The sequence below is a fragment of the Rousettus aegyptiacus genome, unplaced genomic scaffold (genome assembly GCF_014176215.1).
Source record: "Rousettus aegyptiacus isolate mRouAeg1 unplaced genomic scaffold, mRouAeg1.p scaffold_m13_p_4, whole genome shotgun sequence".
Classification (NCBI taxonomy): domain Eukaryota; kingdom Metazoa; phylum Chordata; class Mammalia; order Chiroptera; family Pteropodidae; genus Rousettus; species Rousettus aegyptiacus.
In genome coordinates, this window is record NW_023416307.1 from 3,211,239 (window position 1) to 3,231,960 (window position 20,722).

At 38.8% G+C, this 20,722-nt stretch overlaps 1 protein-coding gene and 1 pseudogene across 8 annotated transcripts in view; both read right to left on the reverse strand.

The window, feature by feature from the left end:
• The window catches only part of DYRK1A (dual specificity tyrosine phosphorylation regulated kinase 1A), a 131,848-nt gene that overhangs the window by 24,511 nt on the left and 86,615 nt on the right, over positions 1–20,722 (reverse strand). For 6 of the 8 annotated variants that reach the window (XM_016123318.2, XM_036218833.1, XM_016123314.2 and 3 more), the window contains 5 exons: positions 16,553–16,749; positions 9,779–9,898; positions 7,647–7,835; positions 4,125–4,272; positions 1,045–1,331 (listed from right to left, as the gene is read on the reverse strand). In XM_016123318.2, the coding sequence (XP_015978804.1) occupies positions 1,045–1,331; positions 4,125–4,272; positions 7,647–7,835; positions 9,779–9,898; positions 16,553–16,672 (864 nt within the window). In that variant the 5' untranslated portion in view covers positions 16,673–16,749. The remainder of the gene's footprint in view (positions 1–1,044; positions 1,332–4,124; positions 4,273–7,646; positions 7,836–9,778; positions 9,899–16,552; positions 16,750–20,722) is intronic. The other 2 variants (XM_016123321.2, XM_016123315.2) reach the window with 1 other exon arrangement.
• On the reverse strand, positions 743–860 carry LOC118602432 (annotated as a pseudogene).

The following is a 20,722-nucleotide window of genomic DNA, read 5'->3' on the forward strand; positions in this document are numbered from 1 at the left end:
ATATATGGAAAAAAAGACAAACTTATTTATCAGAACAAGTACGTCTATCGACTGTGCAATTTCTGTACTATATTACCATGTGTAATGCAAAATTACCTACACTTTTTTTATGCATCAGTTTTTTGGGTTTTTTGTTTGTTTGTTTGTTTGTTTTTTATTATTATTATTTGTGCCTACGGAACCTGGTCTTCCTAGGTGATCTCTCATCCAAGTACTAACCAGGCCTGACCCTGCTTAGCTTCTGAGACCAGACAACAGGCTTGTTCAGGGTGGCGTGGCCAAAGACCATGGACCGTGGCTCCACTGGGATGTGAACTCAGGTCCTTCTGCATGTAAAGCAGACGTGCTAACTGCTACACTATGGAGCCACGTCCGCCATCAGTTTTTTGAGGAAAAAATATTTATCTTGATCTATATGTTATAGCAATGATTCAATGTTCTAGTACTAGAATTTCTCCAAATTTATACTAAAACCTCTATTTTAGAAATATAGTTACAAATATTTAATTCGCTCATCTATTCTCTCTCTCAGGCTTTTTGCATACATACAATTTTTTAAATTCCACTTTGAAAAACCTATACCTTCCACTTCAAATGCAATTTGAATGCAAATTCCTATTTGCATTTATTATTATTATTATTATTATTATTATTATTATTAGGCAAGGGCACCCTTGGTTGACCTCACAGATTGCAAGGACCTTGTCAGCTTACAATCGCTTATTTTTGGTTTTTTTTTTTACGCCTACAGCACCTGGTCTTCCTAGGTGGTCTCCCATCCAAGTACCACCAGGCCCAACACTGCTTAGCTTCCGAGATCAGCTGAGATCGGGCTTGTTCAGGGTAGCATGGCCGTAAGCCTATTTGCATTTTAACAGATATTTCCACAAAACAGTTATCAACACAATGTAGCAAGTGCTATGTTTTAAAGATAACCATCTTGTGATTACTGCTAAATTGTATACACATTAATAACATTTCAAATATCTACCTACACTATCTTACCTAATTCTACTTAATTCACAAGTCCTGGAAAGTACTTACCCGCTGCCCCAGCTGACAAGAACTGCCGAAGTCAACGATCTTGATTGCACTGCGTTTGGGGTTACAAAGGAGGATGTTCTCAGGCTTTAGGTCACAGTGAATGATACTAAGTTCTGGAGTCGCCAGGAAAAGCAGTGCGGTGCACATCTGCTGTGCAAACTTCCGTGTTAGGTTCAAAGAGACACCTCGAAAATTGGTGTTCCTCAGTAAGTCATAGAGGTTGTAGGACAGCATTTCAAAAACTAAACAGAGATGGTTTCGAAACATAAAGTGGCGTTTCAAATGCACTGAAAGAGAAAAGGTTTCATTTTAAATTATACAGAAACCAATAAAATGAGAATAATGTATGCATAAACTCTCAAAAATCTATAACATTACACTGTCAAATGTAAAGTGAAAATCAAGTTAAAATTTGGAGATCAGCATTCTGTAGTAACAGCGCATTCTTTAATCAGTTAAGAATATCTAAGTTGTTTATTTACTGAATTAAACAGGAGCAGTTTCTGCCAAAAAGCAATAATGTAAGAAGTAGTATCAAAATGCCTTGTTTTTTTTTTTTTTTTTTTTTTTTTTTTTTTTTTTTTTTTTTTTAACTAAGTCAGGTCTGAAACCATGAGCAGCAAACTGACAAACAGTACTGAGACTACTTCAGTAACTTGATCCTCATTTTGAGGAGAAAGCACCTTTTACTTCCTGAGTGCGCAACCTCACAACTCGGTCTGCCTAAGCTCCACCCACTAGGCTCTGGTTGGTGACAGGGCTGTCCTTGACAGCCCTCTCTAGGAAGGCTAGGATATACATACACCATCTGCTTTGGCCAGTCTTAGATTTCACTAGTAGTTTTCTGTAATTTCCCTAGTAGTTTTCTGTAACAACTGTCAAAGGGAGACAGATTTTTTTTTTTTTTCCTTTCAGTCAGATACAGCACATGTTTGAAAATCATGTTTGGAAGGTATTAGAATTCATAATCAAAGCATCTGATTATGTTCATCAAACTAGTATATGGGAGATCCTGTGCAAAACTGAGGTGTGGGAAAATTTCAAACTAAAGCTCAATCACAAGAAGAATTTATAAGTAGGCTTATGAACAGGTAACATTACCTGCTATCGCTGCTGACCTTCCAAGAAGGCTACTACTCACTCACTCAACTGCTTCAAAGACTTAAAGCACAGAATTAACACTGACTTCACATCAGATGAGGTCATGCGATAAAGTGCTGCCCTTCACAGAAATTCTTACATATACCACAGCACCTGTAACTCAACTGGAGTGACATAAAACCACTGTTTGTCAAGGTTACCTTCATTTTAGTCTTTTAGTATCATAAAAACACGTCTGTCTACAGATCTATCCGGAATAACTATGACAGTATTCGTGCCGGGTCCCTGTGAATGAGGACACACTGAGATGACCTGGTAGCAGCCACAGACTGCCCCCCCAGAAGCAATGCACATCAACATCGTTTTTAGATCACTTCTGATACATGTAGTCTAACATTAGGTTAAATAAGAGTACACACACTACATGGCTCTACGGGAGTCTACAGTACAATTCGACACCCTGCAAATAAAAAAAACGATCCTGAAGGTTACATACCAACGTCTGTCTACTCTCTGCTCTTACTAACTGAAGTTCACAGGTTTACAACTAAAATCACGTGACAGTAAGACACACCACAGACATGGTCCATGCAAGTTTTAATATGGTCAAACACTAGCCACAAAAGTAATACAAAAGGTAACTGATGCCAGAGTTCTAATGGGAGCATGAAAATCCCTCTGGGAAGCTCTGTGATTAGGACGTTCTGCACGTGGACACCAACCCACTCGGCCCCGCCCAACCTCCATCCTACTCAGTGCTGTCGCTACAATTACTAAGCAAGCACTAACGACATTATCAAAGAACGTCACACCCACATCTTTTTAACTGAATTTTGGGTTTGCAAAATTTTGTTCTAGACCTAAACTAACTTTCCTTGTAACTAGACCATCGCAGGTACCAAATAATCCAGGTAAGAAATTATATGTTACATGGTAAAGCAGTAGGTTTTTTAATAGTTCAAAGAATGAATATAAAACTCATCAAAATAAACTATAAAGATCAATCACTTCAAAATATAAATTATTTATACCATAGAAGAGCAACATGACCTACAGGCATCTCAAATTTAAGGCAGCAACTCTACAGATGTGGCTGTATCTAACTGTAAAGTTATTTTTCTCTCATTTTCAATACAGAACCTCAATTTCTTGAGACACTGCATTCACCATCTTCCTAATAGGAGTTAAAAACAAAAACCTCATCCAAAAGAATATCTGTAATGACTTATACAGTTAACGATTATTAGTCCGTTGACTAGAAACAAAAATGATAACCATTACTAACTATATAGAACTGAATAGCTAACATTTGTTGAATGCTTACTATATGCCTGCCATGCTTTCTTTCAATAAGGCAAAAATTGAAATGTTACGGTAACACAACAACCATCTCTACTACTTAAGCGAACACTCAAATGCAACAAACAAGAGTGAAAAGAAGGGGGGATCCATGTCCAGAGACCACTTTATAAGTCAAGGGTCCTTAGAACAGCTGCTCGTGTTTCTAAGCCCCTTGAATGAGAATGAGCTCACCTTATACTAAGTTATAATCACAGTGAATAGCAGATGTTCAGTAAATGTTCAGCAAAAAAGTTTTAAATACAAATGTTATTACTATGGATTATATCAGACACCTCAGAGAGGAAACCAAAGAGGAAGGTTACAAGAGGACTCTGTGAAATAACATGTGATTAAAGCAAACAAACAGCACTTGTAAGTTGCCACCCCCCCCAAAAAAAAATTGACACCATTCTTGTTTGTTTCTGAACTATACACCTGCTGGCATGCATATTCCCAAAGACTAAGAATATTATGGCCAGATCAGGTAACTTACCTAAATCTATGTCCTCCAAAAGAAATAAACAGTTGAATTTTTGGTCAATCGCTTTAAGATAAAAATCAGCATTTTTGTACAAAACCCGCCATTAACGCAGCTCCCTGGCCTGGGCGGGGGCGCAGCGCTCTGCCTGCCTGCTTACCTATGTAGTATTTCATTTCGGTGTCATGTTTGTTCATGAGCTCAAGAAGTCGCACTTCTATCTGGGCTTGATTCAGAAAAGCCTTCTTGTTCTTTATGATTTTAATGGCAACCCATTCCTGCTCCACACGATCATATGCTTTTACAACCTAAATGAGAAGAAAGAGGAATAATTCTTCTTAATTTCATTAATGGCAACAAGCTCACTTTACAATTCACCTTAATTGTACACTGACCTAACTCTCATTTTCTGACCTTCCGAATCAGAAGACGGCCTATCATTTCCACTGAGTAATATCCATTTACTGCTTTATGATCACTTTCAATCTTTTCAATGGAATTTCTTTTGCATCCTTACAGTATTTCTAAATATCCACAAAACAGAAAACTTTCCTAACAAAATTGGATTAACTATTTTCCTCCTTTGAAAATAATATGATGAATCTTAACAAGTGCTTTGTTTTTTCACCTAAGTAACACTCTAAGACAATTCTTCCAACTATTCTTTTAATGAGAGAAAAATGTGATTTAAATCCAAGTATTAGCGTAAAATATTTAAAAAGTTCTAAGCCACCTGAAAAATGTAGAAAACTTCCTAACTTTAAATTAGATTTTCATAGATAAAACATGAGTATATAACAGAAGGATTAATTTACACTAAAAAATAAAAAATCAAATACAAATTACCAGGAAAGTTCTATGATAAACATTAAATCCCTAAATAAAGGGAGTTTGATAGTTTTCAAATGAGAACCAGCGAATACTAAGGAGAGGGGGGTATTCGTGACCGAGTCGTCGTGCACATCACTCATTTGAATTTACTCACTTAAAATGAGTTCCGTGCTATTAACAAAGAGATTTACATAAAAATTAAGAAATCAATACATAAATGGAAACTCTCATCTCTACCAATCAGAAATAACCACTAGAACTGATTAAGTTACATTTACAGCATTACACATAGTCTGAGTAGGTAACAGTGTTAGATGCACTGTCTCGCACATTCGCAGTCTGGACGTGCAGCTAGAACTCCAAGTGATTCCAACGTGCAGGCTGAGTGCTGCTGGATTGCAGGGAGAGAATGGAATGCATGTTCCAAGATTTGCGTCAGTCAAAGTTAAAAATACTGTCAGTGACAGATTACAAACAGTTCAGCTAAAACCAAACACAGAATGAAAAAACCAACACTTCTGGTTTCACCCAATTCTAAAAACTACTACCGACTGTACTCTAGATCAGGGGCTGCCCGTGTAGACATCTGGCCGAGCGGTCCGGACAGCCTTCTGTTTCACCAACTGTACTGACTGCATCAAGAGCTGCAGTTCGTGCCCAGATCCCAACCGTCTCCGGGACAAAGGCCATTCAAAGGGGCCCAACTATTTACTGACTTAGCAAATAGTTAACCAGCTAAATGCTAAAGCAACGATTTTCGACCCTGAATTACACATTTAATAGACAGGTTTTTAAAAAAAAAAAAAAAATCAATGCCCAGAATCTAATCACAGAGGTTCTGATTTAAGTGGTTTGGCGCCTAAACATCAGTCCCGCTCCACCCCAAAGCTCCCTGGGAAATCTCAATGTGCAATCAGGACTGGTTATCACTGGCTTAAGAAATGAAGGAGCCCCTTATTTTAACAAGGATCTGGCAGAGACTTTAGAGAAAGTCTGGCCACATCGACATGGAAGACGTCATTTGGTGAGTGGGCGGTCCGGAGCCCGAGCACACCTCGGTGTAGGAGACAGGCATCAAGGTGACCTGCCGCAATGGAGTCTGATGTTGCAGAGGCCTGTACTTGCACAGGTTTACTATGCTCACTTGCTCTCAGGAATTAGAGAAAAAAAATTAAAGGGGAGGAGAAAAACATCATGCTGAGCTCAAAGACTGATTAGGGAAAAGTAAGTTTAGAGAGTAGGCTACATGGCCATCATTTCACGGTGGACATCACAAAAGATCACAAAAGTAAAAACATCCCATTGAGAACAACTGCATAGACGTTGGTGTAATTTTCAAGGTAGAGCCAGCAATCTCTACGTCGAGGGTGTTCGCAAGATTACTTAAAACAGCTGGGCCTCAGAAATGCCTTAAGAGACTGAGAGGAACAGAAGCAGCTTCTGACAAAAGAGTGAACCTTTCATAAACAGGGACTCCCAAAATCCTGAGAAACCCTGGACTCAGGGGGAAAAAAAAGTTACAGATCAAGGGAGAAGTCCCTGAATTATGTGCAGTCACCAAAATTCCTTGAAATCACGGGCAGGGGCAGACGCACTGCGCACGTGACATCAGGGCCTGGAAGAGCCAGAGCCGGGCCCCAGTCTCCTAGCCACTGTGTCCTGACCTCCTTATCAGTTCGAGAGCGTCGACTTTTCCGGGTCTCGACCTGTGGCTGCCAACGGCCGACAGGACACTTTCTGTCCTAAGCATGATTAGACGGACGCATAATGAGTTTGCCCCACCAGGCTGAAAAGAGGCATATTTTCCTTGCTCTCAAGGTAGGAACAGTTAAATAAGAGCATGCAGGTTCCATAGTTTTTGGAGATTTTTTATATCAAAAAAAGTAGTTCAGGTCAAGTCATTTTGAGACCCATTCTATCATCATTAAAAAGTCAAAAGCAACTGGATTGCAGGTTAATGACTAACACACTGCACAAAGGTTGCAAAAATTAAGGAGACTGGGATTGACAAATTCACATCTCAAACAAAATAGAGCTCTGTGACTCAATGAGACAGAATTTACAAGTGCAAAGAACTGGGAGATCCACAGCCAGAGAAAAAGCTTTTAAAAAATGCAAAGAGAAAGATTTTGTTAGCTCTTGTTCTGGGTACCACTGATGGAAAAGATTAACATATTTAGGGTTTCGCTCTTTGTATTGGGGTTGAGCAGTCAGGTGAGGAAGGGTAAGTCCTAGGGGGAGGGGGAGGCCAGGAATGAAGAGAAAAAAACAGGTCCCTTGGAATTCCTTCCTCTTATTCCCAGTAAAAGTTGCCTAAATGTTTCTTTCCATCAAAATTACCCTGATCACCACATGAGCAATGCTGATGCTATGAGGACCACCTGTCCACTTAGGCCTGACACACTTAGACCAGGAGAAAAGCCCACAGTGCAGCCTCTGTCCGAGCCTCCAAAAAGTGAGAGGGCACCTTCTGTCCCAGCTGAAAACAGTGATTCTTCCCTCTTTGAAGAGGAATATCAGACAGGAAGGTAATTATCTCTAGCACCCACAATGAAGAATTCTCCATCTGAAGGGGCAATACTATCTCTGAGTGATTAAAATCAACCACTTAGTCATTAGTGAGATAAGTTCTAGGTAGGCTTTAGAAAGTAAATAAAGAAAAAAAAGTCCAATGGAATTTTTATAGCTGATACAGTGTTACTATCTTTAGAGAACTGTGATAATCCAAATACATAACCACCGTATGTATTATTTACAAATATTCTGAAACATTCTTCTGAAGAAAGGGTATAACAACATGATTCACTAAAAAGTTCTAATTTATGAAACTCAGCATTTCCCATTATCTTACCTGTCCAAAGGAACCTTTGCCTATCAAGGAATCAATTTCGTAACGATCCATCCACTTTTCTCCGTTTTTTACAATATAATCATAGTTATCATCGTCATAACCATCATTGTAAACCTTCCGCTCCTTCTTATGACTAGAATCGTCTCCCTGGCCCTGCTGGTGTCTTCGCTTCTTTTTTGCATAGTAAACCTGAAACGAGAATATACAGTGTTAACGGTACAATTTAAAACGTTACTAGACATAGCAAGAGACATATCTGCTATCGGCAGGAAACTGGTGAATTTTTATTCTTAATAACAAATAAAACACATGAAATAAAGAATTTCCTATAACTGCTACTTGCATTATAGAAAAATACTGATATATAACTAATGAGAAATGTCTACGGTGACATTCACTTTAAAATTATACTGTTTATACACTTTATAAATAGGAGACATTAAGTAACTGGCCCAGAGCATCCCGTTCCGGAAGACTAACAGGATCCTATTTACATTTATTATTGAAATTAACGTATAGTTTATATCCAGTGAGGTGACATGGCTCTTAAGAGCATCATACGAAAGATTGTGGAAGATGTGTATATGTTGATGTAATCAACAAAGGTGAAACCTAAATAAAAAAAGAACATTTTCATCCTCTTCATGTTTAAGTCTCCCCATGGCCCCTCCTTCCAGTCAATCCCAATTTTATATCTGATCATAAGGCAAAGATTTTACTCATGAGCAGTTAAATGTCTCTAAATTGATGTCTCACGAATACAGCAGGCCCTCGGAGAGAGGCCTAATGCTTAAGCCTGTGATAATACAACAATTAATGAAAAACAGCCACTCCCTCCCTTCACCTATAATACTGAAGGCCACTAGCAGATTGGGTTACTTTCCTTACGTGTGTTTTTCTTATAAAACAGCTTCTAAGGCCAGTAAAAAATAATAGGTAAACTAAGCAACAGGTCCACATAATTGGTAGGTAACTTTGAGAAAATTACAAATTATGTTTCTCAGAATAAAAAAACTGGTTTACAAGGCAGCAAAACAGTTAAAAATGAGCTTCAACAAAGTTACTGTTTACAGCTTAACAGTAGCTTCGTTAATTTATCAGATATTAACAAATTGACATTAATAAATTATTAACAATTTATCGGATTATTTTCAGATAATCAAAAGCTAGTTTGGCACATCTTTTATATTAATTGTGTACAAAATCCAACTCAGAAACGTTCCTCATTGACTTCATTCTAATTTAATCTATCACTTTACTATAATAATATTGGCATTAAACAGCACCAAAAGGCTGTAAGATTCATACACACTTAAGAACATCTTTTTAGTTACATGGCTCGAAAGCTGGTAAGAGGGCGTAGGGCTCACGGTGGAGGCGGTGCGCTCAGGCACTCGCACCGCGGTCCAGCAAAGCTCCTTTAACATTAATTACGGAGCAGATGCTGAGGCTGGACGCCAGTGGCGGTCAAGTCAAAGGTCTGAGACACTAGAAAAACAATTTTGGGTGGCGAAAGGCCAAGCTGAAAGATAAGTAATTCAAAGTGCTGTCTATGATTTTTTTTGTCCTACTTACTTCCACCAAAAAAGGCTTTTAGATAGCTTACAATGAAAGATATAAATAAAAGAACACACATAAAATTTTTTAAAAAAAGAAAAAATTTGAGCCACGGAAATACAGACAGACCAGATGCCTGTTATGCAGGTATTACATGTACCTCAGAGCTTCCTGACATCCACGGCAAAAAAAGAAACCGACACATAAAAATTTAAGCGAAATTCCAACCCGTGCGCGCTGCCGGTGTATCCCTCCCGCGCTTTCCTTTCCCCCTCCTTGTCGTGGAGAACTTATCACAGAAACGATAACTCAGCATATGTTAATACGACTCTGAAAAGGGGGGAAGACATCCACGACGACTTCATGTCCTACAGCCCCTGTTAGTATACCTTCTTTCTTTTACATAATTACATTATCTATAAATCATTAACTTACCAGTCTTCACAACATTTATCAATATGACGAACATTGGGGTTTAAAAGAAAGTATAGTTATGTTCAAAAAGGTCACAAAACAACTTTTTTCCCCTGCTCTATTGCAAGATAGATGCTGTCATAACAAATGAATAGTCTTACCTCATTAATATGCTTATATGTTTTGATCAAGTCAACAGAGAGTTTTCTCAGGGGAGCAGTTGCTGGATCACGGAAGGTTTGGGGCATCCGCCTCTGTAACATGACAATATCAGGCATCACCTTAAATAGACAGAAAAGACTAGCACTTTAACTATACTGAACTGGTGTAAATTCCCTCTTCTGTAATCTGTATATATGCGTTAAAAAAAAAAAAAAAAGACATCTACATTAGATTATATTGTTCTCTTTTTCAACTGGATTCCCCTGAAGACAACCTACCGTGGGAACAAGTCGATGAAATGAGCAAGTAACATGCCCAGCTGCCCCAGGCTTCGATCTGGTTCCCCAAATTCAATAGTGAGAATACAGACATACTCAGGGGTCCAGGAGACTCGCACGATGCTGCCCAAGAGGGCTTCTCCAATGATACCACTAGCCCAAGAAAAACTTTCTTCTTCTGAATTATTCCTGAAGCCTGACCTGGTTCACACAGGTCAGACAAACCCAACTTCAGCTTCCTAAGACAGGATTTCAAGACCCAGTGGGCACCACAGAGCAAGCTGGACGTAGAGCAGGAATGGAGCTTGGTGCTACAGAAGTAAAGCTCCAACAGCCCCGGTCCCTGCCCTCCGACAAGCATCTGCCCTGTAGCTAGCTAAGGGTGGAATCCGCTCTCATCTCTTTAACACACTTGAGTAAAACACACCCTCCACGCCCCCTGCCCCCCTCCCTGTGGTTACTCGCCCCAGCCCTTAACCCCACCTGGCAGACTACTCATTTATGCGCGCATATGCTGGTTTTAGTTTTCTCTCATTCTCCTTCCACTATAAGGCAGGGATTTTTTTGATCAATGTTGTATTCCCTTTGCCTAGAACAGTGCCTGGCACATAGTAGGTGTTTAATAAATATCTGAATAAACAAATGAATCCATAATACAAACATCCTACCTACAATTACACTAGCAGCTGTCCACAAACAAACTCCAAAGGACACTTTAAAGCTAAGAAAACTTTTAAAAACCTCACTTCCACCCTACTCCATTCCTCCCACCCCACCCCCAATCCTAAACCACATCTCTTTCACCATCCAACAGGCAGTCAGGGTTTAACTGTGAGCTTCCTGCCGGACGGGAGACAGGAGGCGCATGAACCTCCTCTGTACAATGCCCAGGAATGCTGCACGAGCCCGTTGTGACCGCCGTCCACGTCCCACTCTTGCATCGTGTGTCGTGATGGAAGGGGTTCCCGGTGGGCTTTGTAATCAACGAATTCTCAAAACCAATTCATTACATCAAAGTATCTACAGTCACGACCACTAGCTATCCCCAGATTCCTGCCAACTCTAACAGACATTTATGGCAGTAAAATCTACTGGGCTACCTACACTGCTGGTGGGGATGTAAACTGGTACAGCCACTACGGAAAACAGTATGGAGGGTCCTCAAAAAATTAAGAATAGAATTACCATATGACCCAGTATCTACCCCAAAAATTTGAAAACATTTATCCATAAAGATATATGTGCCCTGATGTTGACTGCAGCATTATTCACAATGGCCAAGACATGGAAACCACCGAAATGTCCTTCCACAGATGACTGCCTAAAGACAGAGTACATACATTTAGTGGAATATTATTCAGCCATAATGAAAGATGAGATACTGTCATTTGCAACAACATGGATGGATCTTAAGATTAGCACGCTAAGTGAAATAAATCAGACAGAAAAAGCCAGGAACCACACGATTTTACTCATATGTGGGATATCAAACTGAAAGCAATAAACGAACAAGACACAGAAACAAAGACTCATGGGCAAGGACACCAGTTTAATGGTCACCAGAGGGAAGGGGAGGCAGATAAGGCGGCAAAGGAGGTCAAATATAAGGTGACGGAGGAAACTTAAAATTCACCACTTTGGGTGGTGAACACGCAATGCAATATATATATGATATATTATTAAAGCGTACATTTGAAACCTATGTATTTTTATTAACTAATGTCGCCCTGATAAATTGAACAATAATTAAAAAAAAAAACCTACTGAGCCAGAAGCCTCTGATGCAGCCTCCCTCCAAGGACACTGGGGTTAATTTGAGGGACAGAGAGACAGTAACCACCTCATACCAAGGCCTCACAGAAACGTCTGGATAACTAACCAAGCTAACGCACAGTAACAAAGTGACACTGGACAGAACCGGAAAGAATCACCATTCATGCGGTATGAAAGACAGAGCGGGCACAGCAGTGCTTAGGCTACTTTCTCTTTAACCATCGTTAACATTAGTGTCCTCTGCATCTCTACCCAAACTCTAAGAAGTTGTTATCCAGATAGTGAAGTCCCTGAACTACTGTTACATTAATAATTATCTCTTCTCATGATCCTCTCCTCTTTAAAGTTCCAAATAAGGTTTAAGGAGAAAAATCCTCCAGTGATTGTAACTATTTATCTGAAAAGATAGTAAGAATTAACAAGAAATCTGAAATTCTTAATATTCTAACATATACTGTTTTATTTTTTTCTAAACATAAATAAAGAGCACGTACGGCTAAATTCACAGAATATTCTTACACTATTCCTTCAAGATTTCATTTAATTAATAGACAGTATTGGCAATAAGCATGTCAATTATTTTTTGTTAATGAATGCTATAATAAGCATTTAAGATAATAAAAGAGGTTTCCCTTAACATATTTCCTTTTAACTTTTCTACGAGCCTGGCATTGTTTTCATGCAGGTGATTTACTCAGGAAGACCCTGCTTGGGCTACTGGAGGGCAGCCTCACTGTGAGGTCACACAAAGTTTGAAGCAGCAAAATATTTCATTACTGCTCATAATAAAAGTTGACAGAAGGTATAACTATTAGAAACAAATTACGTAAGTAGTTAACAATAAGCGAGTAGTAAGAAGTATTTGCTACCTACTATGTTTTGAGCATGCATATTTCTACATGTCTCTCAGATAATCCTCTCAACAACTTTATGAGATAAGTGCCGTTCCTGTCACCAATTCACAAAAGAGAAACCTGAGTCTCTGATGTAACATCACTTGACAAAAGCCTAGAGGCAATGAAGACAGGTGAGGTGCAAAGCGAGGCAGTTTCTCACCTAATCCCATGCTCTGAACCCCGACGCTAGGCCAGGAGCTCCCTATCAATGTCATGTCTCTGGTCTACCCTCTGGGTTGAATCATTTTAAGGCTATTTGTTGGGCAAAATAACTGAGTCATGGGTAATACCAATAAAATAAGCATATGCATTTAATAAAGTTAGTTATGTGCAAAACCGTGAACATGTTAAAGTATTTAACCTGCCCATATACAATTCCACTAGTATTTCAAACATCTGAAAAAAGAACCAGTGGCTACATCTTTCTAGGAGTGATTATGCTCACTCAAAACGCCAAAATCACAATCCAAAACAATTTTAAATGTATATAGTAAATAACGCGAAATGGGATATGAACATAATTTTGACTAAGGAACGGGGTTTTTTTGCACTCAGTCAACTGAGTGTATGCTATGTGCCCGGCACTTCACAAAATATCACTAACCTCTTCAACAACTGGTTAAACTCTGCCTACAAGGCCAAATCAATTAGCTAATTCTGAAGACCTTACTTTTCTCATTTACCTGTGGCAGTAGAAGTTACTATTTCAGGGGTATCTGTTTATATAAACCATATGCGTTCTGTTCACAAAACAACTGGCCTTCGGTCTAGACTCTATTTCTTTCAGTGCTTCAAACTGTGCCTTCTACAAAGTAGGTGCTCAAAATACACTGAAAAATCAAATTAATTTCTATAAACTAAATAACACTCCCTTCACTAATTTTCACTGTGATTTCAGTTAGGTAATCAAATTTTGTTTTTCAATACTGCGCTGCCATAAGCACAAATTCAGATTAGAAAATAACTTTTCCAAATACTCAGTTATAAATCTGTACTAAGACGAAGGCCAGCCCTAAGCATCTGATGCTTCCTCCACTTCCAGCCGCTTAGAGCCGCAAAGTCAGGAGACGGCACGGTGAGGCAGCAAGCTCCTTTCTCCCCCTCCACAGCTGAAAAGAAGTCTGTGGTGGTCAGGGAACCCCAAAAGCTCACCAAGGTGAAGGTGGCTAGTCCCCTTCCGCCGCCCTTCCCACCCAGTGTCTCGTGTGTGTGTGTGTGTGTGTGTGTGTGTGTGTGTGTGTGTCGGGGGGGCGGTGCAGGTAAGCCTCCTGCTGCCTTTGCTATCTGGCCCAAAGGAACTAGAAAAAGCTACACTCCCAATGCTCACGTCTCTAGACCTTTCTGTGTGAATACATGCAGACCACAGAGCGAAAAAAAAGTACTGGTTTGCAACTCTTGCTTAAGATCAGTAATGAGAACTAAAACCACCTTTTTGTTTTTTTTCCTGAAAAGATTCCATAGTGTAAGCTCCAGAACTTAATTTAAAAATTGTATCCAGTTTAATATCTATTTCATTCATTTTATTTATATTCACCTCATTTTCATATATAATGCAGAATTAGAAACATTATATTCTGCCTTTCTTGCTACTTTGAGAGCTATTAATAAAGCTGAATAGCATACTTCATACATATCCAGAGCACTGGTTTAGTTTAAGAACTACGAAAGGTACTACTGTGAAAATGGACTCGGCGTTCCAAACATCAATCGCACTTGTCTATACTTACTTTCACTACATTTCTCATTTCCTAAATTTATCTTTTGAACAAAACTGTGTTGAAACTTGTATGAAACACTACCTACCAGAAATAAATGTTAAAGTTAGCTCATTTCAATTTATACAATAAACCTTATTTAAAGGACACTGATGTTTAACAAGAAATAATGGAAACCAAATGATAAAATTATAAAAGTTTAAAAGGTACTCTGGAGAGTAGGGGTCTGGTCCAAGTCCCAAACTTACATTCACGGAACAGACAGAAGGGTCCATGTGACCTGACTCAAGTCATACAACCAGATCATGAGTCAAAACATTTGTGACTTGTAGACCATGCCACAGCAGCTCATGATTTTAGTGTTTACAATTCAGGTTTAAGAAAGATCTCTTCTAATCATCAGACTGCATTATTAGGTTCAGGAATTTCTATGGTTTAGAGAAATATTTGGCTTAATATTATTTTATATTATAGATATTAAATATGAATATTATATTCAAGTCTTTCACGTAATACAAATCTATAAAAATATTTGCAGTTAAAAATGAAAATACTAAGTGAATTATCTCTTATTTTAAAATAATCCCCAAATAAGATGTTACTTTTATCTAAAAATAGGTACTCTACTAAATTACCTATGACAATAAATCATAAAAATAATCTTAAAGGACCAGAATTTTTCTAGTCCTCCACAGATGCCGGTGTCAGCACTCAAAAGGTACAGTTCTCTAAGAAGAGGCCGAGGTGGGACCTTGGTGCCCACCACTTACACACCTGGAGAACTAACCGATGGAAGAGGCTCGGTGCCACCGCCAGTGACATGGATGGAAACAGGCGCCCTGCCTCACAGGCTGCTTTTCGGCAAGCGGGAAAATAAAGCCTAACACACTTTCTTTCTTAAAAAGTACAATGCAAATGAATCATTGTGCTATTTTTATTTTTTGATGTTCAGAGAATTTTCTTCTCGTACACAATGAAACACTTTCCAAACTTGAACAGTCTGACCAACTGCTCCAATTCTCAAATATGCAACTTCTCAATTCACAAATTCTTAAGTCCTGCCATAATTCATCCCACTACTTAACTGAATGTTATTCACGTGCTATACACATTTTATAAATGTAAACCTAACTCAACCAGTGACAAAACCTTATTATAATATATACGAGGGTACCCCCTAATGATATTACTTAACTGTAGCCCACGGTTCATTAAAACCATTTGTTACTTGTTAGAGAAAACAAATTTCCTTCAAATAATCCAGTATAAAAAATACTTTGAAATTTTCCAAGTTTGTGGTCATTACTTGATATCCTAAAGCCCTAAATAAAACAGCGGCAAACTAAATCCCAAGTGTAAGAAAAACAGCCATCTTCATCCGTCGTCACATACTCAGCCCCACTGGGGAAAGAACCTTACCGCACGACAGCCAGTAAAAAATTCTCCCCAAACTAACAATCAATGTAGTAGTGGGTGCAGACAATTCAGGAAGGTATTAAAAATACACACACACACACACACACACCCCCCCCATATATATGCATATATCCATGTATATCAAGAGAATCAACATTTATTCCCTTTCCAGTACCTATTTTATAGAAAATTCCTAAATCTCTAGTCTAAATATTCAAATAAACAATATGGTTATAATTAGCATTACTTACTTTTCCTTTTAAAGGGAGTTTTGTATTTATTTTTATAAATGTGTACTAAAGTAGTTTATAAAAGTAAAGTCAACTCTATAAGTTTGCTATAATGGAATTTGACTTGTTTTCCTATAACTTATATTTTTCTACTCAACTACTTTTCCATAACAATAAGCTTTTAGTTTCTTCAACTAATATTGTTTAGAAATTACTTTTTCCCTCCCTATCATAAAATGAAATAATGTGGCTATGTGTTATTAGTGTTATTTAAGTGAAATACACAGAAAAAAGAAAAACATCAACGTTTCAATGAAAACTTTTAACATCTGTTTTTTGAATCCAAAATTCCACATGACATATACGACTGAAAACCATTCAAGCATTTTGCCTATTTACTATTCTACCATTTTAAGAAACAAACTGCCATCAATTAATTGTTTCTGTAATACATCATGAACTCACCTGGTTAGTTAGAGGTTGCTGAATCTGGTCAGAATAAGATAAGGCAGAAACCTGTTGGTCACTTATGTTTGGCTGGCGACGGTCACTGTACTGATGTGAATGGGGCATCTGTCCAGCCATCTGAAGGCCAGCAGCATGGAATGAAAATGACGGTGCAAGCCGAACAGATGAAGGTTTGCATGCTGAAGTCTCTCCTCCTACGGCAAGACAACAAGGGAGGTTTTAGGGGTGCGTTCGTAGCCAAATGTTTGTCTTCTGACCTACCTTATAGTTCTTTAAATAAGGACATTAGGATGTTCAATAACATTAAGAACTACAAACAAGAATATGTCGCTCAACACAACAGCAGTGTATTAAGTGATATAAAATATAGTGACTAAAATGACTATCTACAAATCTATATTAAGAAAAAATCATAAGTAAATCTTTTTTGTGAAGCAGTAGGAATAACCTTTAATACTTATTTTCACATGAGATTTTCATCAGTTGAGAACCATAAATTACATTGATAATTGAATTCTTTGAAAAGGTCTCTCCAATGTATCAGCTTCTGAGAAACCAGTTCAAAAAAAACACTCCCGAGATGCTCCTTTGCACCTGCCAGGCATATGACAATCAATATCCCCAGCATCCCCCAAACCGGGTGAAAGATGTGTACCAATGGTGCTCACCGCTGACACAGGTAATTAAAGGTGGGCATGCGATACACAAAAACAAATTCACAGGGTGCTGGAACCTCTGGACTCTTCCAATATAGTCCCTTAAGAGAGCCTAGACCTGGCAAGCTCACCACAAGAATGAATGGGCAGTGATTATCCCACGGGTAGGCTGGTACCATTCATGTCGCATGATCTGCATGGTAGAAATGGGAAATAAATGCTTTTGGTCCATAAAAGTATTTGGTAGCTAACTAGTAAAAGTTAATTCTTCCTTAAAGTAAAGAAAAAATTTCTGTAATCACAGACTGAAGCCAAAAGGCAGATCACAAAACCCTGGTCAGCAAACTCTGGACTCAGAACACTTGTCTTCCTAAATAAACCTGCTAACCTTCACCTACAGCAGAATGTACTGTCCAGCACCAAAGTATGACAAGTATGGCTTCTCAACCAGGCTGGTGCTGTTTGAAATCTCAGCTCCACATTCACCTGCTCATCTGCGTGACCCTATACACCTAATTGGCTGATAATGATAGTATCTACCTCAAAAGGCTGCGGTGGAGGTAACATGTTTTAATCCGTGTAAAATACTTAGAACTCTGGCAGTTAATAAATGACTCAATCTCAGCCACAACTGCTGTCCTACGATGAACAATAAAGGGTGATACAGACAGTACCCACTCTCGTGGACCATACAATGTCCACGTGAATGCTGCACAGACCCCGCAAACTGAAGAGAACAGAGCTCAATTCCCCCCAACTCTAAGTTCCAACTTCTATTTTTCCACCCAACCCACCAGACTCAAGCTCTGGGAACCACGGGAAAGTTCTTTTCCTCCACACACCACCCCATGCGAACAGCTGCCCAACCGTGTGACTCCACCGCCCACAGAGCAGCCCAGCACCTCCTCTTCCGTTCACCTCCACTACTCCATGACGCACTTAGGTGACTGAAATACATTCCTCACTGTTCTTTTTCGGTCTTTTCTCTGCCCGTCTGCAACTCTGCATTTCTCCAATAAGATGGCTAGAGTGACCTTTCTCAAGTGTAAATCTCAAGTCTTCCACCCCACTTAACTCCAGACCTGAGCTCGTCTCCCTCCACTGCAGCGTGAGGCCCTCAGCTAACCCCTGGTACACGATTAAAAGGGTCTGTTGAATACGTCAAATGATAATGTCCCTACAATGGTAGACGAGATAACTTTTCTAAACATTACATTACTCACTGTAAAAAAAATACAGCCAATTCAATTATGTGGAACTCTTCAGTTAAAAAAAAGGGGGATTTATCAGAAGGAAATAACAATGTGCATAAAGACAATAAGGAAGAATTATCTTAGTATTGTCTGTAACAGCAAAAAATTGGAAAACTACATGTCAAATAATAGGGGAGAAAGGAGGTTTTTAAACCTGCATGTCAAAAACACACACACAAAAAATGGGAAGAAATATAAATAGCTCTTCTAAGTAAACGGTAAAATGACTGAGGCCCTGGGTCTCACGTACGAAGCAGAGGCATCACGACGACGACGCTGTTCCCTCAGGTGTTTGATGAGGTTTAAATGAGATACCACAAGAAAGCACGCAGAACGGAACGGGGCACATAAAAAAACTTTTTGAAATATTACTTGTTCCTATTATTATTGCCATTATTTTATAACATGTTTAAGCTTTTAATATATAGGGGGGAAAAGTACAAAAATCTTAAGTACATAACTTAAACAATTATCAACTGAAGAACCTGTGTGCCGGGGGCAACAGACGGCCATCGCCCCAGGGACTGCACCCCACCACGCCACGAGTCTTCCCCATCAACACCTGATCCCTCTTCCCCGAGTTAGTACTATCTTGACCTCTAAAACAAGATTAGTTTTATCTTTACAGAAATGGGTCTGTTCGCTTAGTGCTGTGCTGATTGTTTGTTCATTATTACTTTATATAAAAAATATGACTGGCTTATAATTCTACTTTTGATTGACATTAGGATTATTTTCAGTTCAGAGCTATTACGAACACTGCCACTAGGAAGAGTCTTGTTAAGTGTCTTTCGACACACACAGATGCCACTCAGTTGTTTTTCCTTTTTTTTTTTTTCTTTTAATCAGATCTATTTTTCCACTGGCGGTTTATGCGAACCCCTTGTACTCCACTCCTTCCCTAGCACCCGGAATCGTCAGTCTTTCTAATTTCAGTCATTACAGGAGGCGTGCAGTGGCACTCCACTGGATTTTAAGTTGTATTTTCCTGGTGACTATGAGCATCTTTTTGTTTATTTATTGGCCATTTGGATATCCACTTATGTGAACTGCTTACTTAGGCTGCTTTTCCACTTTTCTATCAAGAAATTTTTCTTACAAATTTCTCAAATGAAAAAAGTTTAATTTTTTAAAACGTATTTTAGATATGAGCCCCTTATTGTTTAGAAGTGATCTGCATTGTCACTCTCTAAATGGTGTTTTTTGGATGAACACAATCTCTTATCAACTTCTGCTTTAGAATTAGTATTTTTGATGCTGTTTAAGAAATCCTTCCTTATATCAATAATCATGAAGAAATTCTGTTATCTTCTCAAAGTGGTTTCACCATTCGCATTTAGATGGGGAACCCTCTTGGATTTGGTTTCTATTTATGTGTGCAATAGGAATCTAGTTTCATTCCCAGCTCCCCTGCCAAGTGGACATCCAACTGACCCAGAAACCACCGCTCTGCAGTGCTATCTTTATCATAAATCAAATGCCCATGAATGTTCAGATCTCTTTTGGGATTTTCTATTCTGTTCTACATAATACAGACTTACCTAGGCTTCTTAAATCTCTGTGCAAGAACCAGACACTGTCTAAATTATGAAAGCTTTAGAAGTTTTAATACCTACTGGAGAATTTTGTTCAATTACGTTTTAGCTATTCTTAGTCTTCTGGCATGTCAGCATATGTTTTAGAATTAGCTCATGAAATTCACTGAAAACAAATAAACCCATGCTGGGGTTTTGGTTGAAATGGCACTGTCTTTTGAACAGCATGGTCCAAAACAATCTTCTGCAATGATAGGTTTATTTGCACTATGTAAATGGTAGCTACTAGCACTACTGGGCACTTAAACAGTTTTATTTATTTTTTCTTCCCAATCCTTATTTTCTTCCCCTTGCCTTCGTCCATTTGCTAGGACCTCCAGTACAGAGATGATTTGAGAGACACAGGTACCGTTCCGTTGTCTTACTCCCAATCTCAGAAAGCTTTCTACATTTCTCCAGGACTGTGCCTGCTGCAGGTGTTTAACTGATAACCACTGTCAGAGTCATGGTGTTCCCTTCTAGTCCTAGTTTGCTAAATAAAACCTTTCCCCCAAGAATGGGTGCTGAATTTTATTACATGCTTTTCCTGCATCCATTGAAATGGCATGTTTTTCAGATTTCCTCTGTAAATGTGGTGAAATACACGGACTGATATTTGAACATTACACCAACTCTGCATTCCCAAAGTCTGTTCAGGGTTATCCTTTGTGGTAGATTCGCCAG